Source organism: Odontesthes bonariensis, chromosome 10 (genome assembly GCF_027942865.1).
Source record: "Odontesthes bonariensis isolate fOdoBon6 chromosome 10, fOdoBon6.hap1, whole genome shotgun sequence".
Classification (NCBI taxonomy): domain Eukaryota; kingdom Metazoa; phylum Chordata; class Actinopteri; order Atheriniformes; family Atherinopsidae; genus Odontesthes; species Odontesthes bonariensis.
The window spans coordinates 26,549,861-26,576,397 of NC_134515.1; the positions used below are offsets into that span (position 1 = coordinate 26,549,861).

General features: G+C 41.3%; 2 protein-coding genes across 4 annotated transcripts in view; one reads left to right on the forward strand and one right to left on the reverse strand.

The window, feature by feature from the left end:
- Positions 1-28: 28 nt before the first annotated feature.
- Positions 29-5,804, reverse strand: LOC142389824 (poly(rC)-binding protein 2-like). 2 transcript variants are annotated; one of them, XM_075474957.1, is made up of 13 exons: positions 5,625-5,804; positions 4,639-4,772; positions 3,901-3,924; positions 3,779-3,811; positions 3,534-3,650; positions 3,305-3,436; positions 3,091-3,219; positions 2,896-2,970; positions 2,665-2,706; positions 2,219-2,291; positions 2,079-2,134; positions 1,775-1,944; positions 29-1,270 (listed from the first exon to the last, which is right to left on the reverse strand). In XM_075474957.1, exons 1-13 carry the CDS (start codon positions 5,788-5,790, stop codon positions 1,234-1,236), a joined length of 1,188 nt encoding a protein of 395 aa, XP_075331072.1. In that variant the 5' UTR covers positions 5,791-5,804; the 3' UTR covers positions 29-1,233. The 2 variants fall into 2 exon arrangements, with proteins under 2 accessions (XP_075331072.1, XP_075331071.1); XM_075474956.1 differs by having other exon boundaries at positions 2,647-2,706.
- A 15,016-nt stretch (positions 5,805-20,820) lies between these two features.
- Positions 20,821-26,537, forward strand: part of dlgap4a (discs, large (Drosophila) homolog-associated protein 4a) — a 114,726-nt gene continuing 109,009 nt past the window's right edge. Inside the window, exons 1-2 of one of the 2 annotated variants that reach the window (XM_075474960.1) lie at positions 20,821-21,315; positions 22,615-22,684. The gene's annotated coding sequence lies outside the window, so the exon portion shown is untranslated. The remainder of the gene's footprint in view (positions 21,316-22,614; positions 22,685-26,537) is intronic. The other variant, XM_075474958.1, reaches the window with a different exon arrangement.

Consider the following 26,537-nt stretch of genomic DNA (forward strand, 5'->3'; position numbering starts at 1 on the left):
TGGGAAAGAATACGTGAGCCACAAAAGGTGTGTTTAAGCATTTCACATCTTTTATTTCTGTATTTCATTTCTTCAACAATTGCACCCAGATCTACAATAGTTTGAAAACGTGCACAAAAAACTTGAGTTTCTTCATCCTGCAAAGAATAATAAAAATAAAATCTGACCCAGGCAAAAAAGGATAGCAGGAAACTAGTGTTAATTCTATAGTTCTCCTTCTAGTTAATCATAATTTAATACCTCAGCATAATATACTTATAAAGACCAATACGTCTTGTAGTTTTTTGCCCCTTGCAGCATTCCCCCAGCCCTGCAGTTAAAAAAAATATTTTCTCTATTTAAAACAAACATTTCAATGTTATCGTCACTATGGTCTTAGTAATTTCTGAGAAAAGAAAATATTTTCCTCTCATTCAGGCCCCCCCTCCCTCCTGGGGACCAAGGCCCACCCACCCTTATCAGAATCCAATACACAACAATGCTCAAAAGTCCTGAACGACAAATAAAACGGATGGAAACACAGGAATGACACAAAACAATTACTCAGCAAGTTAGAGGTTGAGACATGATGTAGCTTAAAAATCATCTTTTGAACCCGCACTAAAGAAGACATAAATCACCTTCTGACTTCAAAGTTTTTCCTGTATACGTCCTCAGCTCCTTTGCACCCTCCAAAACCCGTTAAAACCCACAACGCCTCTTCCAGGAAGTACAGCTTCAAATAGTAAATGGCAAATATCAATGTTTTTTTTTACTTGTACAAGGAACCGAGTATTAAATAAAAAATAAATAGATATTTAAAAAGGAGGGAAAGAACAGTCCATCTATAATGTTATCGTGTTTTTTTTTTCTCCAGGATTTTTACATTTTCTAAGAAAAATCTGACATAAGAAAAACATTATTTATGCCTTTTCAGATTTTTCTAAAACGCTTAACCTACAGTATATCAAGAAGATCATACAGATATACAGCAAAATAAGAGGGGGGGTAAAAATAAAATACAACTGAAGAGAGTCTTTGAAAACTATATGCAAAGGGAATTTAAAAACATAATAAATAAATATAATACCAATATCATGAAGATGGTGTAATTACAACTCTGTAGGTGTCTAAACAAGGCAGGAGAAAACAGTGAGTTTCGAGTAGTTGGTTTTTGCATTAAGTTCAATAAAGGACCTCTTGGTAAAAAGTAGGGGGAGGGGTTACATTAGGTGCTGATGAGGATCCGCCATGTCAGTTGGCTGCAAGTCCAGTAGCTTCAGAGGACAGCCTGAGCAGAAAACAAAGACACTTCAGACCCGCTGTGGGATCTTTCTTACTGTGCTGCTTAAAACGAAGTGACTAAAGAAGCTACACACTGAAATGCAACATGATGCTAAAATGAATAACGCTCTTAAACAACAAGATTCCCAGCACAAAACGGTCTTCGACATATCTATATCTCCGGGTGCCCAATAAGTGACTGTTTAGAGTCAATCAAGTAACTGCAGACTGACGTGAAAAAGCCTTTAATACACCAAGACTATTTTTCAAAAGAGACCATCCTTGTCTTCTAATTTGCCATTTTAAATGAGGGCATGTATCCTTATCTTTGTTTGGAAGGTCCTTGACAACCACTAGCTTGTTAAGTGCACACGTAAACTCCATAAACTCAGATCGAAGTAAAGGAAGGACATGCCCGAGAAGGCAAACAGGCTTCAAACGCAGCTTTTAGCCCGTCAACCTGCCGCTGTGTGATGGACGTGCTGCACTGGCATGGAGCTTCTTTTCTTACCGGGCATTGATCAAGTACTCGGCCAAGCTGATACTGGCGTGGGAGCCGGTGATGGTGACCTGTCTGTCAGTGGAGCCCTCCACTGGGTTGGCGATCTTGATCTGAGCCCCTGACATCTGACGGATCTCATTGATCTTTGCGCCCTGACGGCCGATGATGCAGCCGATCAGCTGCCAAGTAAGTAGAAAAATCAGAGCGATGCTTTCAATGGCAACAGAGGAAAATATACATGTCTACAAGAATTAAAAAAAACCAAACAAACAAAAAAAAAAAAAAACAGGGAAGGGGATTAAAAGTGGCTTACATCATTTGGAATGGTCAGCTCATGAGAGCCAGTTTGTGCAGAGGCATCCATCCCAGCTTAAGGAGCGAAAAGGAAACCGGCATTAGTGTGAATATTGCACGCATAACAGCCGCACTCCTCCTTAGATGATATCTACCTACCCTGGAAGCCCTGGTTGCTGTGTGCAATGGGGAAAGGGCTCTGCTGCATTGCCAGCTGGTGAAGTTTGGTGAGCTGTTTAAAACAATGACGGGAAGGAGAACAAACGTGTGGAGAAAGACAGAAATGCGTTAGGAGAGAAAGAAAACATACTTTAGCCTGAAATGTTTATTCCCCTTTTGCAAGTGGTAACAGTGATAATGAGCGGAGATACTGAAATGGAACACGGGACCTGTGATTTAACCTGAACTTAAAAACAAAACAAAAAAACTCTATGTGAAGACTTTTAGTCCGTAATGTTTGGATTTATTTTCAATGAGTGTGTGTATCTGGAATTGGTGGCTGGAAAATAAAAAAAAAACAGAGGGATGAAATAAGAGGGTGGCATGGCTTCCCAGGACCGAAGTTGCAAATATATTGGATCACTTACAGAGGGCCCTTCACTTACATCAGGCTGTGGAATGGCGTGCTGCCCTTGGACAGCGTAAGCCTGCAAGGAGAGAACAGCACTTAGGAGGGAGGGGCAGTGTGACTGTACTCCAATATCCACCAGCCCCCTGAGCTGGGTGTGCTACAAGAACAAGACATGCTACACACAGCACACCAGCGTGCGTCTAATGTCCCAACTAACTCTTCACCTCAAAGCATCTTCCTTAAAACAAGAACTTTTGTCGTTTACCTGACCACCTGCAAAGATGACAGGAGAGCCTGAGGGTTTGGGTCTGTACGGGATGGTCACTCCTTTTGGTGGAGACTAAAAGCAGAAACATCCGCTGTTGACTTTTGACGTTAACATTTAACCATCAAGAGAGCAGCAGCAACAGAATATTTCCAAAGCAAGAAGAACGGGACCAAGTCGTGGCATCGTTTCTACCTCTAGCATGACGACGCAGATCTGCTTGACGCACTCGATGATGGACTGTGGGGTCCCTGCAACGGTGATGGCACGTTCTGTTGAGTTGGGCAGCATGTCCCCTGCTACTTGTACCTGAGCTCCTGCCGACTGCGGAGAAGTAACGGACACACATCAGCTATGGCACGTCAAGGATAAGATGCAGACAATTATTTATCTATAACAGATAACCCACCTCTCGGATCTCTTTGATCTTACAGCCCCCCTTGCCGATGAGCGAGCCGCACTGGCTGGCAGGCACAACGAGGCGCATGGTGACTGGCGGTTTGCTGGTGGCTGTACTGTTAGTCATTGAGGTGCTGATGTCCTGAAGGTAAAGTAGCACAACGAGAGAACATTTGAGAAATCGGTTGCCTTCACGGCGCGTTTTTTTTTTTGGCAACGATGCATCGAGCATCTCTCACCTCCTCCAGTTTCTCAATGATCATGGAGAAGGCTTTAAATATGGAGGTGGTGGGACCCGCGAGGGTTATGATCCTCTCCGGGCAGTTCCCCTCCGAGATGTTGATGCGAGCGCCACTCTGCACAGATAGAGGAAGGACAACAGGACATGCCCCTGTGTAGTAAAACGATGCGCCAGTCAGCTGCACTGCAGCTACGGACGTGTTGCTTCTAGTCTGGCCACATTTAAAAAGATAGAGGAACGTACCTCCTCTCTCATCTTCTTCACCGACTCTCCTTTCTGTAGGAAAGGGCAAACGTGCAATATTTCAAAAACACACCCAGGGACAAGCAGAAGATAGCATCATTCCAGGAGCAGAAACCGCTTACCTTGCCAATGATACTTCCAACCTCCTACAGAGAGAAGAAAAAAAGAGCACATTAACATATTACATGAATTTAACTTTTCAGCGACTAATTAACTTTGATTTACGGGCTCATGGTTGTGATAACATTAAAAAAACAACAACAACACACATTTGTTGATGAGAAGCGGCACACAGCAAAGTGAACCAGTCAGGAAAATTTTTTAAAAAGGAAGGTTTGGTTGCTGGACTGGAGAGATGAGTCAATTTGTTCGTCCAATGCGAGCAACAGCAGAGAAAGGACGCAGAGTAACGCCTGACTTCTTGCGTAGGAGTCCTCGCAGCCCTTCTGGCAGGCCCACCTGTTCCTCCCTTCCCACGACAAGAGGGAGAGGGCAGCTGGGCCTTCGCTCCCTTAGCGCACAAGAGATCACACCCCGAGGCGGGAGAGTTTCTGCTGACTTCCCGTTCTCTGGTCCGACGGGACTCAGAGAGGGTTAGTCGTACCGCCAGAGTCCGCCTTTGAGCAGAGCTTTGCGAGCCGCTCTCTCCCCAAAGCAGAAAAGACAGCGTCACCGCAGGCTGGTTACTAAGTCAGTAAGTCACAACTTCTCAGGTTTTAGTGTATACACGCACTGAGCAAGTCAGCCCCCCTGTTAGTCTTTTTCTTCTTTAAAAATCATGGATTAGGGTTGTGGTTTGAGATACATCCGAACATGAGGAGTTAATGCAAACATGAAACACAGCAGGTGGTCACACTCACCTTCCCGTGCATGAGTAGCCTGATGGTTAAGGTGACATTAAGTCCTCCTTCAACCAGACTCGAGTCCATCGCTGCAGCGTAATCCAAACAATACACTGGCCCACAAAGTGAGTTTTTGGTTAGCGGCTGTATGTCTGCAACAGAGTGGGGGGAAAGAAAGCGTCAGGGACAAATGTGCTTACAGGAAAGTGTGAGGACGTCTCAGAGTGAAGCCGTGTTTACTACAAAAAAAAAAAAAAAAAAGGCTGCAGTCAGCGCAGATCAATGGAGTGATGCGGGCAGTTAACATTTGTGGAGACGAGCTTGCTGTGCACTTAAGCAGCGTTTTGCTTCCAAAGAAGGAGGCGTTTCAGTTCAGTAATTCACATTAAACTGGCCCGTGTCCACTCATTCACGTTGGCACAATGACCCACTGTCTCCAAGAGGCCGGGTCTATTTCCTGGCACCAAAAAGCTGCCCCGACATAACTTCGAGCGCTCTTTTCAATGATTCTTTTGCAAGTTGACCAAATCCTTCCTACGTCCCATGGTGCCCCACTGTCGAGGGTGCATCAGTAGTAAAAACGGAGGGTAAACAAGACAACGTAAACACCGCAAATCCCATTTAGCGGGTGAGCATCACAGCTAGTCACGCAACCATGATATGAAAGCTCAGTTAGCACAGCAACGCATCCATCGTAACTTCCAAAAAAATCCAAGCTAATGACTTTAGAAATACGTTGAATTAATTAATGGGGGAAATCGTCACATTTGCAAGATGTATAAAGGCACAGCGGGTGGTAACTAACTCCCATGCAGCCATTCAGTTAAACACAGCTCGGTAATTTTCCATTCAGTGGGCTAGCATTAGCATCGTCCGATCCTGGAAATAGCCGTATCCCGCGGCCTACGGATCGCACTGAGTTATTCCCGTCCTACACTCTGAGAGGGGAAAAGCAGAGAGGGCGCGAGAGATACATCACGAAACCGAATTTCTGTAAGTCTTACCCGAACCGTCCCTTGAAGTGTGTTCAGGGGGTGGGTAGGGTGGCAAGGGTGGAAGGGGAGAGGTTCGGGAGGGAGTTTTGAAAGGATCCGGGGAAGAGGGAAGAGACGCCGCTGTGTGATCGGACTCCACTCTTCTCTTCTGCTTAACACAAAAGACAAAACACATTCAACTTTGACCCCATCGCTGCCCCGCCCCTCCACTGGGTCATCCACGCCCACCAGGGGAGGGGAGGGGGGGGGTCACGCCCCCTCCCCACTATGAACTTTTCAATCAAAACATCAGACTGCATAAGGAATTTTATAAATGAGTGCGATGAATATGCTTGTTGTTGATGCAGGAAGCTGAGGTTGTTGAGCTGATCCATGAACACACACGTTACAATTCATTTTCATGTATTTCTCCGTATTTTGTACAGTGGCTTCATGAAAAAATTCTGTTGTCTTTTTTTGCCCTCTTTCGCTCAAACTACTACCACCACCAATACTAACAACAACATCATTTTTAGGATTCTAATGTTGAAAGTTTTATTCTAAAGTAGCCTATTGTAAGTATTCTAAATGCTTACAGCGCTAAAAGAGGTTTCAGTGGTCTGTGTGCTGCTCTGTAAATTTCCCAACGCCCCCCACTGCAGTTGTGTATGAATCCAACAGATGGCACAATAACACCAAGAGTTTGTGTCTCCAATCTGCCTGCTTGCAAGACTTAACTGAGGTTTATTCTGAATCTGCAGCCCAAAAATTACCTTAAGAGAGTGAGTGGCAAAACGTTTAGAAGCACAAAAGCAGCAAAGCAAGGATCCTCAGCACTGGGACTATTTTACGAAATGGGTCGGGACTTTAGATTTAGACTTTAAAAAAAGGAGTTATGGACTTACGCGTGCACCGGCCGAAATTACATTTGTTTCTAATAGAATATACTAGTTCAATACTCTGAGGAAGGTTTTCATGCCTCCATTTTTTCACCCCTGACATGGAGATTTCACTGAACTTGATTTATTGACCTGAAATGAATGAATCTCAGTCTTTTTAAAAAAAACATAAAAAATTTATATGCAGAATATGGTTGATGATGTTGCTGATTAACTTGTTTTCTACAGCTCTAATGTTTTGTTTCTCTCTCTCTCAGGTAACTGATATTTTAAATGAGGAAAAATCACAGTGGAAACTGCATTCTACAATTAAATCCTCCGAGTAGCTACAGTAGCTGATTTAAGGACTGAAAGCAAACGAAAAAGATAAAATAGAACAGTAAAGCCCCAGAACTGTTCTCATGGTCTGGTTGACAGTGTATTCTGCCTGAACTCATGGAGCACATGTTCATTAATCTGGTGCACATCAGAGCACCCACAATACAATTAGCTGATGGCCGGAATGGGCTCCTATTGTCTGTAACCAATCTTCTATAGTCCTCTGAATGGTTTATCTTTGATAAATCCAATTCTCGAACAGAACTGATGTCCTACACAGCGTGGTTTACACGCTGGTGTGTGACTCATGAATCATGTCTGGCTCAGTTTCACGGATTCAGAATCACTCTGCTTTCCATAGATTGCATCCACATTGGAGGGACCTGAGTTCAGATATTCTGAAAGCAGTTTGTTTCAGTGCTTCCTGGTCCCCCCACCCCCCCTCGTCTTTCATACATGAATCCAGCAGTAGATGTCAGGGCTCACTTTACAAGCCATCTGCAGTGTGTGGTGCCAGGTTTACAAACCTGCTGGTGTATTTGAAATAGAACAGTTGACCAGATTTACCCCAAACAGAAATCAACATTTTTTTTTATCTCTGTGTAATGTGTGAACAGTGTCGGTGTTAGGTTATCCCATAGGCAGGGTGAATAAAATGAAATAATTTGAGGTGGAAAACAAATAGTGCTTTTTTTTTTTTTAATTAGCGTACGAATGGTCTTCCCTTTGATCTAAAGCACAATCACTGAGAGCTGAATGATACAGAGGAGAGGAGGTGCTAGCTCTTCACTTTGTTCCAACCACCACACTATCTCCATGGCCTCTTATGTGTTTCCCCCTCATCAAGCAGTTGGTTACATAATGGTCTGCTTAGTTTAATCACAGCATCTTTCCCATAATTTGTGCTCTTTTACTTGTTCCTGTGACTCTTCCCTGTCATACCACAGACCAAATTCAATATATTGTCCCCTTGTTCCCAGTGACTCTGTGCTTTTATCAAACGTGCCCACTGGCCCTTCTACTCTCCCTTCCCCTCCACTCCTGAGTGGTCATTGATTACCATACATGGATTGCATGATGAAATGCCACTCGCCCACCTAACATGCTCTCGTCAGCTGCCCCTGACATCCCACTACCTCTGTGAACTGCAGCTGGTCTTTGCTGGCATGTCATGTCCACAGTTAGCTCCCTTTGCACCAATGTGGATTTGAGTCTGTTTTTTCAATTTTCTGTATGGGCAAAAATGTAAAGAAATAAAAAAGTAAGTGATGAATTATACAGTAAGGGAGAATAGATTAAAGACAAAAAGTGAGTAAACAAGACATTCGTTCTTCTTTTGGTTTGTGCTCTTTTCTTATCATTCCAAACGAGAGGAAATGCTTGAATCTGGAGTAAAACCAGCTTCCTTTCTGAAAGTACCAGATAGCATCTGGTCATGGGTCCAGTTAATTTTTCCTGTTGTCCACAAAAAAAAAAAGTCTCGCCAAAGCGGGATTAGTGTGTGCAGGTGTGCAGGGATTGACTTTTTCAGCCTGGGCCAGACAGCCTGCCTTAACCCAATTGCTTGCATGGCAGGTTTCTGCTTGGTATATTATGTTTGGCGAGTAGAAATAATACACGAGAGGATTGTGAAGCTGAAGGCCTGGAGAAGCTGACACCTAGACTGACGCTTGTTAGTTTCATGACAGATGTAAACTTCTCCTTGCTTATGACTAGGCAATGGGGGGGAAAGAAAGGAAATGATAGCAGTCTCATGGGAAAACATATAATACGGACGTTTGTCCACACGTCCAAAATATAGTAGTGTCAGAAATCTGGGTTGAAAATCTTAAAATGGCAACATTTAGGCTGCTGTTTTGTTGTGTCCATGTAACATGACTGCAGTGTCGATCCATAAAATGTAAGCAGTAACCATTCAACCTTCTAACTCTAACGTGTGTCACGTGCGAGTTACAGCAAAATAGAAAAATATGGAATCATGAGTGAGAAAAAAGTGGAGCTCAAAAGACTGTGGAAAACATGGTCTCAATCCCGTGGTCTTTAGTCCGAGAGTCAGGGGGAGAATGCCCTCCATCTCCATCCCTTCGTTTTGCGCTGTGAACTCAAGTATCTATGAATCGTTCTGCTATGAGATTGTGTTAGAAATGGGAACTATAGTAAGTACATGAAAGATGGAGGTGGCTTTTAGTATGAAAAATAAAGCAGGCAGCAACAACAGCAACAAGCATAGACTGTATGAGGTGGACATGTCAGGCATGAAGTTGATGCTGATGTGCCTTAGTGTGTAATATCACTGATGGGTGCTTGGGGTTGGCTTCAAATCATCTCTGGCTTCAGTGGACTCCCAATCAAAATGTACTCAGTCAATAAAATTTGCCCACAAATCTTTTTTGTCGTTAGCGGTGACCCACACAACGATGTCTTGTAAAGAGTTGAGTGACAAAAACAATCACGATTTGCACTAAAATTCCTTCTTTTTCAAAGCAACCCTCACCTTGATGAACACCATTTATAAGCTGCTTTCACATAGGATGCAGTTGGTGCTGCCCTCTACTAACAAACCCATTTATGTCAATGTGTTAACCGACACAAGAAGGGAACTCTACGGCTCCAAGCTTGTTACATGCCACCCGTATGATCTATGCTGAAATGTAAGCACATTTAACATTGTAAAAGTGTAGCTCTTGAATGTGACTAAATTCTTTGAACTTCGGTCTTGCCCTGTGGATATTTGTGAACCCACACCCCTGCGGCACACCTCTTTCTCATCATAAGTGTCAGCACTACCAGGGCTATGACAGCTTGAGAGAAACATCCCGCAATCTCAGTCTGCAGCATGAAAAACCAGCTACGTCCTGGAAACCTTGTAATTTGTGCGTGTGCACCTTCCTCCCCTTCTCTGAGCCCCATTCCTTCAGCGAGCACAGTGCAACATCGTTCTATGAGCGAGCAGTTTTACTTGCAGTTGCTTTTGGCCACTAGAGGTAGCTAATTATTCTAACGTAAGGTAGCTAGATTTGGTCTACATGAGTCTCCCCGGGGGTCGTGTTTTGGAGGAGGACGCTATCTCTGACCAGACGGCTGGTGGCTTTTAAAAAAAATCCCAAGAGCATGGTAAATAGAGACTTGAAAGAGGGCAGTTCACAAACCACTTGGTGACGTCACAATAGCTACATCCATATCTTATATAAAGTCTGTGTTGACGAGCTGTGGCCCCACGGTCACATGTAGGGAGCGAGAGATACACACACTGGAATGTATACGCCCTTTTTTGCTTTGTTGATCATTCACCCTCCTTCCATAAAAATGTAGTGTTTGCCGATGGTATGCCTTTAACTACAGCAACAGCGCATATTTTCTACACACGTGATGCCAAGGCAATTTTTTTACGGTGGAAAATGCTACTGTTCACAGTAATAAAAATGCAGACTAAATCCAATTTATTGTCTTCGGTTGTAAATTGTCTGCACATATTAAAGTAAATTATCTGGATTACAGTGTGGAACCTGATGACACACTTAAAGCCAGTGAGGAGAGTATTCAATTAGTCGCCTAATTAGCAACTGAATGTTGTTCTAAAGATTAAAGGCCTTGGAATGAAAAGAAAAAAAAACACAAAGCAGACAGAACTGCACCAACAGCTTAACACCCTTTACATTTGGCATCATGATTTGAAAACCACAATAGGGAGATCTGTTCATTTGTTTGTGATTTGTCACATCTGAACAAGGCTGTTTCTGTCAAGGCAGAACAAAGGTCAGCATTCATGTTTGTCAGAGCCATGGGCAAGTTACAAATATGTAAACTCACTAAAATAGAGATGCAGGGATGCACAGTGGGGCTGATTCTCTCTGCAGGGGTGTGAACAAATCCAAAAGCCTGTTCTAGTATGGTGACTGCAACGTCACTACCTTTCCACAGCCATAGTTAGATGGGCCTGCAGGGTCACAGCGAGAGGTGACACGTGCCTGTGCAAACTGTCCATTCAGGAAGCAGAAAGGATGTAGTGCGGCTGTGACTCCCCACTCTTATTTTAAGAGGATCTTCTGCAAATAGGTTTCCCCCACAGAGACAAATAATTGGCGTGATATCTTAGGGGCATGAGCAGTCTGCATTTTAATGCCAATCCTCCACAGGAAGAACCCAGTTACGCATGGCACTGGGCATGATCACTGGAATCTGCGACTGGAACAGAGATTAAGTCAAGGTAAACGGGTTTAATGATTTTTCACCTATACAATAATGAACAGATTGATAAAACAACAAATCCAATTAAGGATGTTGACAAACATAAATGTGTGTGCAGTAAAATGTTTGTGGCTACATAAATGTGTAATTTACATTAAATAGATATCCAAACAGATTAACTCTATTTCTGCATAAAACACCCATACTGATAGTAACCTCCAGTTTGTCTGAAAGTAGATGAAATTCAGATTTTACCCCTTACTTCTCACTATCTTAAAATGATCTCATCAGCCGCGTAATATGATCTGTTGGTCTGACAAATAAAAAATATCTCAAAAACTATTTTAAAATTAATTTTATTTCACATATGATGAATTTCCAGATTACAGAGACTTCTCACTTTGTGGATCTTATAACTTTTCATTTCCTGCCAAATTGAAGTTGATGTTTTTGCTTTTTAGTGAAATATTTTGAGATTTACCATGTAAATAGGCACACATTTTGTAGTTCCCAGAGGACGTGAGAAAAGGATTTTGTTTATTTTCTTTGGACTTCTCGAGCCCATTTTTACATGAAAATGTTTTTTTTTTATTGTGGTCCATATCATAAAAGGGTTTAGTCTTACAAAACGCTTTGAAATTGCAAGATGCCTTCAATTTTGGGGTGTATTTCAGAGGCAGAAATCATCCACCTAGTAGTTTTAGTACCTAAAACAGTGTAAAGAGCTGCTCATCTGTATAAAGTTTGTTTTTATATGCGTGTACAGTTTATGACACCTTGTATTTCATAGGCTCCAAGTTTCTCTACACAGTTCTTAAGTTCTGAAGACACAAGTACTCACAGTACCTACATTTTTTATGTAGGTTTTTTTTTCTTTTTCCCTACATGTGTACAGTGTCAACATGTTTAATGTACTTTGCTTGCATTTTATTTTTTTTTAAATGTTTGGAATTACTTTGGGGTAACATGCAACTACGAGCTTTACCAACCAACAAACAGCAGGAAATTGTTCTTCGTCTCTTGTTAGATATTTGATATCTTTGTACGCCACAAAAGGGTTCAAGAAACTCAGTTCTCAGATCGATATGTCCATATATGTTGTTTGTTAAAGCCCTAGAATACGACTCATAACAGCATCCTGGAAAGTAACACACCCTACATGAAGTAGGAGTGAAAAATGACCAAAATGAGTTTGCACATTGGTGCAGATGTCATTTTCAAATCATTCTTTTAAGAAGCCACAAAGTCCTCATAAAAAGGAAAAGGGCAGTGTTGAACCAGACACCCTCATGTTATTCATGGTCAAGACCAACTTGTTAGTGTAACACACCTTTGTGTACCCCTGGTAGGGTTAAGACAGTCACATTACTTGGTTACAAAACCATCACGGTTCAAGCAAAGATACTAAAATACATCCTTTTTACAACACTGCCGTCAACTTCAAGGATGCCATTTTACAGGGTGCCTTGGTTACATGTAAACGCAATATGTGATGACAAAAATCCTGGCTGGGTTTAGCCAATACCTTCAATTCTTTAGGGTTAGAAATAAACTAAGGGAACGACTTGAATAGGGTTAGTAAACAGTCCTTGTTGGGGCTACAAATCTCTTTTACTACTGTGAATGTAACCTTTGTGGACTAGCTAACATGAGATCCAGATGTATATATTTTGGGGAGAAAAAGAAGTCGCAGATATTATTCTAGGTAAAAAATAAGTGCTAGCTCGTTTTACCTTGGCCTCTGTTACCTAATACACAGGCCAACATACACTGTACTATGCAACCAATATATCATGCAACCACTTCCGAAAAGCCTCAAGTTTAAGAAAAAGTGGAATGTGAAACCGACACACACCAAGGCACACACCTAACAAAAAGAAAAAAAAGCTTCCTTAAGAATCTAAGAGACAGTTTGTCAGTCCTGGAGCAGACACTGTACATGGAAATGATTACGTAAAACAGATTGTCATTGACAGAACGAACTGATCTGATCAAGCTCACAACAGAGCTTGGCAGCTGATGGTGGAGCAGCTTTCTCCCTCCTCCAAAACACTCACTGTATCATAAACTACTCACTGATTTGAATACACACAACGAGGCCAGAGACAAAGCAAAAACCAGACTCGCTATTTTCAGGCTCTGCCAGCATTTTGTCACGATTTTGTTTAGTTTATAATACTATAAGGATCAGTTTTGTAAAAGCTCATTCGGTTACATGTTTAGCTGCCTTGGTTTCAATACAAAATGTCTGCTTTTGGACTAAATGAGTCACACAAGTAAAGTTCACTGACTGCGAATTATTATTTTTTTCCATCTGGAACATAAAAAGGCAGAAAAATAACAAGGCTTTAAATGGTAATAATTAGCCAGTTTTCAAAACTGTTCTAATGAGACAGACTGTAGGGACAACATCAGTTTGTTTGTGATGCATTCATCTGACTAGATTTATTTGGACTTACACATACCTCGTATGTAATAGTTGACTTATTAAATTTAAAACTTAATTGGGAAAAGAAATAGATTTACAATAGTATTTAACTATTTTGCCCTTTCAGCATTTTTCATGTCAGCAAAGCAACTCTGGTTCTTTATCATTGTTTCTGAGAGCAAAATCTGGCATAAAACAATTAAATGAAACATTGGATTTTTTTTGGTATAAAGGAAAGAATATATTCTTAAACGTTTTCCCTACAAACCATCCATCCATCCATCCAGGTTGGAGCCTATCCCAGCTGTCATTGAGCATGAGGCAGGGTACACCCTGGACAGATCACCAGTCCATCACAGGGCCACACAGAGACAAATGGGGAAAACAACTATCCATGCTCACACTCACTTCTTTTTTTTTTTGTCTTGCAGAAGAGGTAGGAAACAGAAGTACCTGAACCAAACAAAGAGAAAATGTAATAGGGCCATTCTGACTCAACCCAGTCAGGGTTTCCTCTCTTTTATTCAGTCTTTTTCCTTGGGGGAGATGTACATACAGCACATTTAAATGTTAAAGAAATTAAAATATTCAAGACTTGAAGAAAGTATTTTGAAAGTTACAACCATTTTCTACACACTGTCCACTCAATTTACAATTTTAAACTGATTCTGTGAAAATGTTTGGAAGTTTTAAAAGACTGCTTAGAAATGGAAAATGATCATAATTTTGCTTATTGGGATAGATTTGTTTTTGGTCTTTCACCATCTAAACTTGCTCAATAATTCTACTTAGGCAAAACTTGAATGCCCTTTCTCTGAAACGGAGTCTAAACGTACATAAAGAATAAGAAAAAGATGAATCTCAATGGCTCCAGTATCATAGATTTCACCATCACATAGATTCAGCTTTTAATCAGAAAAGAAGAGGTGGTGAAATAAGAAACAAAACTGTTATAATTAATTCCTGTTACAATTCATTAATGGAGCTTGAACTTTCTGTGCTGCGGTTCTCTTGTTCCAAAAAACATGAAAAGGCCTATTTTTGTTGAGAAGTAACGTGGGATCATGTTACTGCCTTTCAGCATTGCTGATGAAAATCTACCTGCCATTATTCAGGCAGATATCATGCTCATGGGCGAGGTAATTTTATACAGGTTAGATGTAGTCTCATATATTCATCCTAAGTCCCTTCAGCAGCTGCAGGTTGTAAATTAATCATGTGATTGTATGCACTAGCTTGGCTGCTGCATGAGCAACTTGTTACACATCTCAGAAAAAAAACAGCACAAAAATTTAATTCATCATCTTGAGAAATTTTTTTCAATGTAATTTTGGACAAATGGGATCAAAGTGATTATTGATGGGGTACACGGTTGAGCCTGTGGTCGGTCACTGATAAACACAGGGAACGACTTTGAGTGGGGTACGAGGGGTACTGGTACGGGCTGCCATATTTAAGGATAAGCTAGTTTGATATTTCAGGTTGAACTTGGACTGAGATTCATTTCCAAACCAGGTGCCAGTTTCTGGATGGTTGCTTCTTAGAGCAGTGCAGAAAGAAATCTGCAGCTTTCAGGAAGACTGTGATATTTATGCAGGACTATGCTCCATCATCAAAACAAAGTAAAGATAGAGAATTTGATTAATTTTTTTATTTCAACTTAATTTCATCATATGCAGCCAAGAACTCCAATTGTTTTATGATTTAGGAGGCTTCCATTAAAAGTTCATGGCAGTTTTTGAAAACCAGGGAGTCTAATTTGGTCACTGAATTGTCTAAAAATGAAATTTTTCATATAATGTCACTCGATTGTTATATCTAGAAAGAAAATCCCAATTGAGAAAAATGTGTTGTTTAAGAATGAGTGGGATGACGCACATGTGACCAGCTCACATCCGGTCAGGCTTTGCAGGGTGCTGAAAGATAACACAGATGTCTTCCAGTAAAATCTAAACCATCTGGAAATTCGACTGCTCAGGCTGAGCTGCAGTCCAATACAGCTAAACTAGGGAGATAAACTAATCACCCATCTTGCTGAGAGATAACATGTGAGGACATCAGTGCCAGATAACTTTGCTCAGGCCTTTAGAAAAAGACAAACTGAACAAAAAAGTACACAGTTTACAACACAGCCATTGGCTGCCTCGGTGCCCCTTTTTGAAAATCCATCCTTGGATCAGATGCAGAGTTATTAGTCATGGTTTTATCCAATCAGCCATCCTCAATGCTTGTGCTAGTGGGCATTACTCTGGAGAGGAAAGATTGTCTTTTATTGTCAGCTTGATTTCATACTGGAGATTAGTCATATTCATTCTGTTGCTGGTGGCAGAGACCTCTAGATGAGTGTGCGTTTGTGTATAGAAATTTTTCAATTTGGGCATTCAGACATTTGAGTGACCATTTTCTCTTGACCAAACACTGATTAGAATCTGTAGCTTCATACAGCTGTATCTTTCCCTCGTTGATCATATGAAGAATGACAGCACTTACTGTAAACAGACTGGTGACAACTAATGAGCAAAAATCTTGTAGCTAGTCCATTTTGGTGATTTTGTGGAGAATTTGTTGGGGCCATTTACTATCATGATGATGTGCTTTGTGGGAATTTGAGGAATTAACCTCTTAAAATGTTTTACTACATTTCATTACATTTAGTGGGAAGAAAAACATACACAAAGTATTCACAAATCAAAATAACAAGGGTAGCCGAGCTAGAGGAAGAATGTCGCAACAGTAAATCGGCTTGGAAGCTTGTTTTCACGCAGGCAGAAGAGAATTATAGGACAAACAGAAGAGCTGGAAAGAAATGCCATGTAACAGATACAAGTACAATGGGAATTATTTTATAGTTTTCACAGACTGACATCATCTTGTTTGAAAGGGCATAGAAAAAGAAACAGAAAAGACAGAAAAGTTAATAGAATTGACAAGTAACACAATTCTGGAAGATTCTCCGATCAGCAGAGTAACTGGTGAGGGTGTCAGGATTGGGTATAAAAAGGAGCATCCAGCCAAGGCTTAGTCTTTCCAAGCAAGGATGGGTCTTGGCCCACCACTTTGTACCAAACTGTCAGAGAATCATTGGTCATCTAATGAAAATCTTTCTGCAGAATTGCAAAGACCTTTATTCCTCAAAATCTACAGTCTCGAATATTGTGAAAAGGTTTAGAAAATCTGGAAATCTTAGTAAGTAAAAGCCAATGCCAGAAACCAATGCTGGACGTGTATGACCTTTGAGTCCTCAGGTGGCACTTCACGACAAACCGCATGTCACCATAGTCTGTATAGCAGAGGTGGGAACAAGTCACTGTTTTTCAAGTCACAAGTAAGTCTCGAGTCAAGTCCCAAGTGAAGATGTGAGTCCCAAGTCGAGTCCAAAGTCAAGATGTGGAAGTCCAGAGTCAGGTCCAAGTCCTAGACTTTGAATTTTCGAGTCCTTGTCAAGTCATCTGACCAAATATCTACTTTAAAAGCAGAATAATAATAAATTATTTCCAGAAATAACTGTTTCTTGAAAGGTGCTTTTATTTGTCAAAGTAAGCAGCAAGCACAACTGAACTTGATCAAAAGTAAAACGTGCTGGGATGCTATATTTGATAACAAAAAATAACCCAGGACTACAAAAAAGATTGAAATATGAAGCTTCCATTAAACTAGCAAGCTAGAAAACGTACTAAGCCATTAAGCTATAGTTAAATACCCATTAATCACTGTGACAGCCTTCACTTACTGTTCTTTATAAAGCTTCAAATGTCGAACGAAGTTGGATGTTGTTGCCCCCCTTCCTAAAGTTTCAACCTGCAAACTTTGTATACTGCAGTTCACTTCTTGTTAACCACTTGGTAATTTGTGTAAGCAAACGAAATTACCTTGGGTATCATTTTTCCCAGCTGGGACCCAGTGACATTATGATAAATCTTTGTATATCTCTTCTGTGACTTCACTGTATGTTGTGTTGGATCTGGGAATTCTGAGTAGTTAGTGTGAATGGACTGGGAATCAATAAAGTTAATTGATTTTAATATTGAGATTGTTGTTGAGATATAGTTGATTTGAATAAAGTATGAGAAACTTTAAAAAAAATACACATTAAAGCTTTTTATTTGCTCTGTAATTTCAAGTATTTTCAAGTCAAAAGGCTCAAGTCTGAGTGAATTCGCTAGTCATTGATGTTAAATTCGACTTCAGAGTCCTTTCTGATTCCATCAAGTCAAGTCAGAAGTCGGCAAAATCATGACTCGAGTCTGACTGGAGTCCAAGTCATCCCACTCGAGTCCACAGCTCTGCTGAAAAACATAACCACTCAAGACAGTCCACATCTCCATCCATAAATGTAACTGGAAGGTGTATTTCCAAAGAGGAAGAAATTCATCAAATGCACAAAGACGATTCCTAGTTCTTAGGGTATGAGCTCACTTCACAGTAGCAGAAAGACACTGGACACGTGTCCTGTGGTCACACGCCATATTTCAGCTGGTTTTGGGAAAAATTAACAAAGGGTTGTGTATGCCAAAGATAAGACCATTCTGTCTGTTATCGGCAAAAAGGTACTTATCAGCACATAATTTGGTCCTTACCAGATCTTTAAATTAGGTAAATACGTGATCATTTCTTTTCTCCGTGGCATTTTGCTAACACACACCTGAACGTTCCAGATCAAAAAACTTCCAAAACTTCTGCTTTCTCGCAGCTGCTGATGATCAGCTAATCAGGTGCCATTTGATCAGCTGCACCTGGCTGCCATTTTCCATCTTAATACAGTAAAGATGCACTTTGTTTTTACGCACTGCTTCTGCATTTTAGCTCAGTTTTTCTTCAATAAATAACGACAAATGCGTTGTTGTTCATCTGAGGTTGTATTTACTTATTAAGACCTGGTAAAGACCGGATGATTCTTTGATTAATAAAACCTTAGAAATTAAAGAGAGCCTACTCTCTTTTTCACACGACTGTATGTTGTCCCAGTGTGCGAATGAGTGCATGTTTTAAAATCACCATAAATGAATATCCATTCCTTGCCAAGAATTTGTGACTTCAAATAAGCTCCTTACAGTGAATGGAAAGTCAAATTTTAACTATGTACATTTCAACGGTCACATTATTTGCCATTAAAGGTAGGGTAGGAGATCCTGGATTTTGAGTCCAGCGAAGCTGCATTTTGAAAATATACAGGTAAAAAGTACCAACCCTTTTCGTCACTTTCCCCCCGAAGGCACGCCTCTAGAGTACATGAACGCGCACGAGCACGAAGGTGCACGAAGGTGCACGAGCGCTGTTCTGACAGCAAGCATCGATCGCTGCCGTATTTAGTATTTAGTTTATGCTAACTATACGTTTAATAATGCTAGGTGCTAGCCAAGCTGGCTCTGGTTTAGCTTCCTGCCAAGCTTCTGGACACATAATAGGGCTCGGGCACGTGACGTCACTACGTGAGCGGCGGCCATACTGGAGGCTCAGAACTGTTTTGTTTACATTGTTTTCCACTGCGCGCAGACGTACTCCCGCCTGGTCTCGGAACTTTCTTCGTTGGTTTATCTATTTTACTTATTGTCTTTGCCACTATGGTCGCACGTTGCTGTGTCGTGGGGTGCAATAGTGTAAGCCGTGACAGGAATGGGGGGGAAATCGTAAATGGTTTATCTTTTTACCGGTTTCCTGCTTGGAGGCGCACCCACGGAGACCAAGTGTCCGAGATAACAAAGCGTCGTTGACTAGCATGGATCGCTGCTGTAAGACGACCAAGCATAACTTTCCACTCAATCCCGGTGTCGATGAGAGTGTGTTCTCTGCATTTTCATTCTGGTAAGTTACAGACTTTTGTGTGCTGAGGTAAAGATCCCCGCCTTCACAAGAGGACACTGTCAGTTGGAAGCAAGGGATGTCTAAATGGGTTAAAAGCAGAGGACAAATTTCGTGTGTATGCATGTATACATGACAATAAATCTGATCTTAATCTTAATTTAATGTGGAAAATACAAGGAAAATTGCCCATCTCCAAATTCACATGGAAAGGGCGATTGGAACTGTCAGAAACAATACACCTTTTTGTCAGCAAAAGTACCTATCAACATAGTTTTGCCATGCGAAGGTGAAGACAAAACATTCTTTGACAAGATTGTGTCTGTATGTTGTACTCTGACCACCATGAGCAGGAGTGTTGTGCAAAGTTGAAGTCGTCTGAAATAAATATGCTTTGAGATACAGCCAAGTGTGTGTGTTTCATTATTTATTTACAAGTAGAGTAACATGACAAAAGTGTAAAGTGTCATTATAATTGAAACTGTTGCAAAGTATAAGCACTGACACCACATACTATATACGCAATTATGTCCGAAAGGGTGAACTTAGGCAGTAAATCTTCGTCGACAATCCATTCCTTGCTCGGTATTTCATAAGGGTCCAGTCCGTTTAAAACGCCAATCTTCTGTATGTACCGATCTCTGGCTTCCTTCTGTAATGTATCCCGGTATATCCCACATCCTTTCTTCGATTTTAACATGCTTTTCTCTCACTTTTCTCTCACTGTTTGGTCCTTGATCTCCGTCTTGCCTTAGGGTTTGTTTACGAGATTGTGCCTCCAATATGGCGACCATATCCCAGAATGCAACGCGTGTGCCCGAGCCCTATTCGTTCACGGAGCAGGGTACGCGCACAGGGGGAAGGAGGGGGAGGGGGAGGGAGGAGCAGATTGCAGTTTGATAGACGGCATCAGTATCCAATCATTGTGAACGGTCCGTTCACAATGATTGGATACTGTTTTTCCTAGATTGTATGTTCTAGAGGCCACTAAAACTTTTCATATTTGTGTCAAAACTTTTAATTAATTGGTTGCAATGAGGGTGTGAAGAGTATTTCAAGCAATATGTAAAAAAATGTTCCAGAAAAAGATCCCCTACCCTGCCTTTAAACAAGAACTTAAATATTTATTCAAAGTTAATCAGTTACATGTTCTGGTGTAAGCCTCTCAAATGTAAAGGCCTGCTTCACTTTTTATGATTGAAAACTAAATATCGTTTGTTTTATCTGTTGCTGGAACATTAAAAAAAAAAAGTTTTGAAAAATAGCTATAAGGCTCTTTTGGCCACTACAGGGCATGTTTGAGCCTTGTTGATTTTGGACGCGCTAAACTTATTCTGCAAATTAATCAATAATCGAATGATTGTTTTTGCATTTATGATAAGCTGCGGGGTTTCAAGCAGAACAACTTTATAAAGTGTCACACATAACCTGTCAAATCGTCTCGATCGAAGCCTAAAGCCAAAAGAAAACAGCAGCAACAACGAAAGGTCTGCTTTTGAATGAAATTTTCCTTTAAAATGCCTCTTCCCTCTCCTTGAATCACAGATGAGCATCACTCCTGAAGAACAGGAAGAATAAACAACACAAGCGCGCACCCATGTTGCCTCTCTCTGTGCCTAATGATTCATCAACCACCGTTTGCTCATGAGACAGAGATTTCGAGGTCCAATGAGTTCATTTTCGGAGCTGGCTGTTTTGTCGTGGGCCCTCGGATGCCCCCACCCCCACCTCTCTCATCCCGCGTCTCGACGGAGCAAACGCTGCAGCATCACCGGCAGCCTCCAAACTGCGTTTTCCCTGCCGCGATGGATCCCAGTGTAAACCGGTGAGCAGCTGTCAGAAGACCACTGTGCTGCGAAGAGGACAGACGCGCAATGACCGCAGAGAATTTTTTCACCTATGTCTGAAGGATAAAAAAAAAAAAGAGAGAAAAGACTATCATATTTCTAGCAGTTACATCGGGTCGTCTTGTTTACCAGCCAGACAGATAAACAGCCGGCTGACGGTGGCATTAAGGCATGTAAAAGCTGGATAACTCTTCCTGTATGACCGACACCCATCTGCAGCTGATTACAACACAATGAAAAAGGTAAGCTCGTTGACACGTCCAGGATTTACATCGGGCGTTGCGGGTTTCAGTCAAACAAATTGGACTGGAGCTCATCAGGCTGCATTGTTGCCTCGTCCATCGCTCTCACGAGTTGAAATTTATGACCCCCCCCCCCCTCCTTTCGAATAGGTCGCTCATCACCTGTCGACTCATGAGTGTTGCTGTGGCTGCTAGATGCCGACATGTAACTTGTTATGTCATGCCAACAGCCGGTTTAATCGGGAATTTAAACGAGATTTACCTCAGGGCTCCAGGACCAGACCTTGCAGCTGGCTGCCAGAGCCCGAGTCAGTGAAGCCTTCTTAGACAATCGCACCTGAAAGATTTCATTCGTTTTTCAGCCCTGTGTGGATGACCTGTCTATGTCAAAGTTATCAAAGCCTTCTTTTTGCTTGCTTGAGTTTGGAGGGGGAAAAAACTAAACAAAGCAAACAAACCAAAAAAAACAAACCAACATGTCTTATGAGAACAATTAGATGAAACTATGTTAGCTTTTAACTCTGTGCAGATATGAAATTAATCAGCACTTAATTATCATTTACTTCGACTTCCTTGTGTGTGTGTGTGTGTGTGTGTGTGTGTGTGTGTGTGTGTGTGTGTGTGTGTTTTTCTTTCTTTTGATGGTTAAAAAAAAATCTCTGACTTGCAAGATCAGAGACTTTTCTTCCTTTGAAGTTGCACCAGTCTCAATGCAAGAAGTATTGCCGTTTTTTGGTGTCTAAAAAGGATGGTATATTCAGCAGATATTTGTGAGGGGCCCCGTCCTCTGGAGGGAGCAAGAGCTGCTTGCTGGCTCTCCATAAACTGGCACTCATCTCCTGTGAAGCTGAAGACGAGGCTGAAGTACAGGGAGGGTGATCGATTTGCACTTTGAATCAAGGCCTGTGTTGCAGTTGTCTTTGTCGAACTGGGGTTCCATACAATTAAAAACCGATTTTGTTAGTAGCCTGATCAATAATTCATTCATTCTCTGCTTATTGGGACCCTAAATCTGTGGATGGCACAGTGAAGTATGTCAGTGTAGCAGTGTTGTGCTGGGCAGACTGAAAGATACACGCATCACAAAGTAGGCTGGATGGTGAATAATCCCGTTTTTGTTTCCTGACTGTCCTTTTGAAGGAGTACGTGATTGTTAACAGTAGACTAAAATCATACAAACCTAGTGTGTAGCAATACAAACAGATCCCAGGAGCAACTCTAGGTATTCGGTGTCAAAAAGCTCTGTTGGTAGTGGACAGAATCATCTCACTGTGGTGTCAATGTCACATCTGCTGCCAGGGTGCCAACAGCCATGATGATGCTGTACCAAGGAGTCTGAAGGAAACCCAGCTGGCTCCAGTCCAGGGTGGTGAGTGTTTTTAAAAATTGGCTTTGTCAGGGCCATTGTGGGGGGTAATTAAACAATATAGCGTACAGTATCACAAGCATACATATAATGCCAACAGGGCCAGATAAGTCAAAGTATTTCTTCAACACAGGCCCGTGAAATCCTGCTAACTACTGAGCCACAACTGAACAAAAACTCACGCAGAATCCCTTAAGTTATGATCAGGACACCTGCCATGCAAACTGTCTACATGGATATCGTCAGAAAGGGTTGCATTTCAGTCTCTGAAAGATGTATTGTGGGTTCCAATAACTGGCGTGAGATACATGTACATCAATGGCATACTCAGTATTTCTGATGAAATATAATTTATTTGTTGACAGCTGGATCTAAAAATAACTTATAACTACAGCTGCCAGTTAAATGCTGTGGAGTTAAGCTGTGATTATGCTTGCTGCACTGGTCGCTGCAAGAGCAAACTGCGACATCGACACAGAGCCTTAACCACTTATATTGGCCCGTCAGGCTCGCTGAACTCACTGCAGTCTTTTACCAAACAGTAGGCACTGCTGCTGAGAAAATGGCACCGCGTCACCAAATGAGTAGCGAGAGAAGAAGTCGCACGGGAAGAACTTTATGCATACGCAATAGTAACTACACACTTTCAACTACTCAGATTCAGTTTTTAGCATTTTCTTTCGGTGTTTTCGTAACATTTGCAATAGTTGTACTTTTTTTGGTTTTGATGGGTCGTTCAGTTGCCAGTAGAAACTGACCTGCTCTCACACTCTTTCCTGCAGCTCCTTCTGTTGTTAAAATGGGCGTAAATTTGCGTAATGTGCAAGGTTCATATTTTCTTTAACATGTGAAAGATCTGTATAAAAAGTGACTTTCCATTAATCAACTTTGACCACTTGAAAGCAGCTAAAAATTAGGTTGACTCATTCTTATCAAAGAGGTACTCTTGGCAAACTTGTTTGCAAAACAGTTCCTTATACACCCAGCTGATACAGAGTACAATTATTGTTCCATTAGAGTTGTGTTTGTGTCCTTTAAGTCCAGTATTCAGTTTCTTATATCTTTGTTTTTTGGTCTCTAACAGAATGCGCATACTTGGCCATTGCCTGAGGACTTAACCTCTTGGCGTTATGGCCAGTGTTTTGGGGTTTCTAGTTTAGCCAGCATATATCTGGTTAATGGACATCAGGCCAAGAGTTTCGAGCTCTCATCATTGTTTGAATGCAGATGGATTTGAGAGTAAATGTAAAGCTACATTGTTATCAAATGATAGTTTTGAGGTTGTGTTTTTTTGCCTGCTCAGATGGGATTGCTTAATATTATTCTAGCCACAATTAGAAAAGAAAATGCATCCAAAAAAAACAAAATATGGATTTTTTTCCCCACATATTCATATTCTTATACGCATCATGTCCTTGACCTATGCCCTAATGTTTTATTTCTTTATCAAGTAGTTGCTAACTGTATTTGTATGCATTAGGAGGCATTCAAGTCCAGGTTTTAGAGAGCTTTTCTTTCACAATTATCAGAGTAGGTAAAGTGAACAGTAAAATTTAGATACAGACAGCTTTAACATTGAGCTTTGCTGAAAACCTCTCAGCTAAAGAGCTTAAACTGTAAAGTCAGTTGATCATTTGATTTCAAATCAACCATGTTGGATTGCATTTGAAGAAAAATATCTGAATACTACCACCAGTGTAACAACAAATAATAGACTAGATAGTTTTCATCTTCTGCCGAAGTGATGGCAACAGAGAAAGCACAAATGGTAAAATCTTGTGTGTCTGACATATTGTGTTAGAGCTTTGGCATTAAAAGTCTGCTTGAAGTGTGAAAAGCCGTGGTGGGGCGAGGTAGCTTTATCATGAGAAGCGAAAGAGCAGAATTTGCCTAATTGAAATTTATTATGAACAAGGACAGCAATAAATCCCTTTTCTTCTTTTCTCTAAGTTTTATTAACTTACTGACTTTCCTGAGCCATCCTCTGTACAACATCTGCCATTTTCAGGGGTCTAAGGTCAGATAACAAAGTCATGGTAATACCATACAGCAGCTTCCCTTGCCATTCATGTCACTTGTCACGCCATCCTTTATTGAATGCTGTGGCGATATAATAAGATCAATATGGATTACTACATTTCTTTAACATTTTTTTGTAAATCTCAATCTACTCTCTCAGTGTTACATATCCACGCATTGATTAGCATTTTGAAAATAACAAAAGACAATGGGGCTTGCACAAAAAACACAAACAGTTTAGTTTTAAGTGGCCCATTGAAAGGATTTCAGACAATACAATCACCACTTTTTTATGCTTTGAAATTTTAATGGAATGCATGAGTAATCCTGAACTGTAGAGCAGAAATACATTCAGCTGACATGGAATTTTAATGCTTTAATTAATCTTTAATTAAAACTATGCCCCCCTCAGATGGCAATCAAGTTTTAATATTGTTATTATGTCAAAAATATATATTTTTTTAATATGTTTGGAAGACATGAGCAAAAGAGGCAGTGAGCATGGCTTGGTATTTCCCCCATGGAACTCTTAAAAGTACCAATGAAAGTCTCAGAACCACAATTCAGATTCTGGTTGCAACCCACGAAAAGAAACCCAATTTGCTCGATGGAACTTATCCTCGATAACGATCTTCATTCATAATGAGCAGCACATTGGGCCTCATGCAAGAACAATTTCGTATCTTTATTCTAAATTTCTCTTACTTTTTTCGTACGAAGGTCTCGTACGAACACGCCACGTCAGATTCAACAAACGCTCTTAAAAGTGTGTAAACGACCTGCGTAAATGATGAATGCCACCCGTGCGTATTTAAGTGCACGTGCACGAGGATAGTAGATTTGCATACTCCACGCCCAAAATTATACCATATAAGGCTACGCTTCCTCTCTCCTGTATCAGGACTTGTTGAGTGTTGAGTCATGAGAATGGTGAAAGAGCGAAAAGAACAACTTTAGGGGCTCTTAGACTGAAGTTCTGCTTTCAGAGATCCAAAAAGGAAAATCTGTCATTTTTAGTATGTCAGCAGTGGAATTACGGGACCTGCTAAAGCGAAGAAATAGGAAGCAATTACGAGTGCTGTTAATTCCGTGCCACATGTAGTTTGTAATGTCACCGAAATAAAGAAGAAATGGTTTGATATGAAAATGGCTTAAAAAAAAAAAAAAAACGTCTCGCCATGGCCAGGAGCTGACTGCAACTAAAGCCGTGCAACCAGTTGTTGCCTCATCATGATGGCTCTTTGATGGGGTTGTTCATGAGGGGGGTCTTCTGCCACCATACCTTCTGGTCTGCCTGGGCTGGTTCAGGTAGTAGGAGACCCTCGTTCATGGCAATATTGTGCAAATCTGGCATGCCTTCTCTGGGCTATAGTGCAGTGTTTGCCCCCCGCTGTATCGAGACACACCCACCTGGCCTTCACCTCAGTGCGCTGCACAACGGCACGGGTGCTTTGATGCATATATGTGTGCAGTCTATTGCTCCGATTATGTTTTGGCAGTCCAGCCAAGGCATGAAAGTCCCTCTTAATTTGTACTTGTTGGACAGTGGTGTATGGGAATTTGATGTACCATGGGTGATAAACTGATGCGAGCTTTGATGACCAAGGGGAGCGCATGACTCACAGAGGACTGGGACACACCCGATCTGTCTCAAATCTCGCTCTGAAAGGTTCCGGTGGCCAAAAATCCAAGGGTGGTGAGGACCTGGATGTGTGGTGGAATTGGGTTTGATCGGTGTGTTTTTCTCTGGAGTTGTCTCTAGCAAGCTGCATATTTGCAGCAGCACAGTTCTTGGCAATCTAAATCGCGATGTCAGCCATCCGTCTTTCTCCGCAGG

What these genes read in the sequence shown, in the direction of transcription:
- LOC142389824 (XM_075474956.1), bottom strand. Translation starts at nt 5,790, where the DNA reads ATGTGTTTTGTCTTTTGTGTTAAGCAGAAGAGAAGAGTGGAGTCCGAT. An exon ending in CACTTCAAGGGACGGTTCGG is followed by an intron (nt 4,773 to 5,624) that starts GTAAGACTTACA and finishes ACTCTGTTGCAG; the next exon opens with ACATACAGCCGCTAACCAAA. An exon ending in TTGGAAGTATCATTGGCAAG is followed by an intron (nt 3,812 to 3,900) that starts GTAAGCGGTTTC and finishes CCTTTCCTACAG; the next exon opens with AAAGGAGAGTCGGTGAAGAA.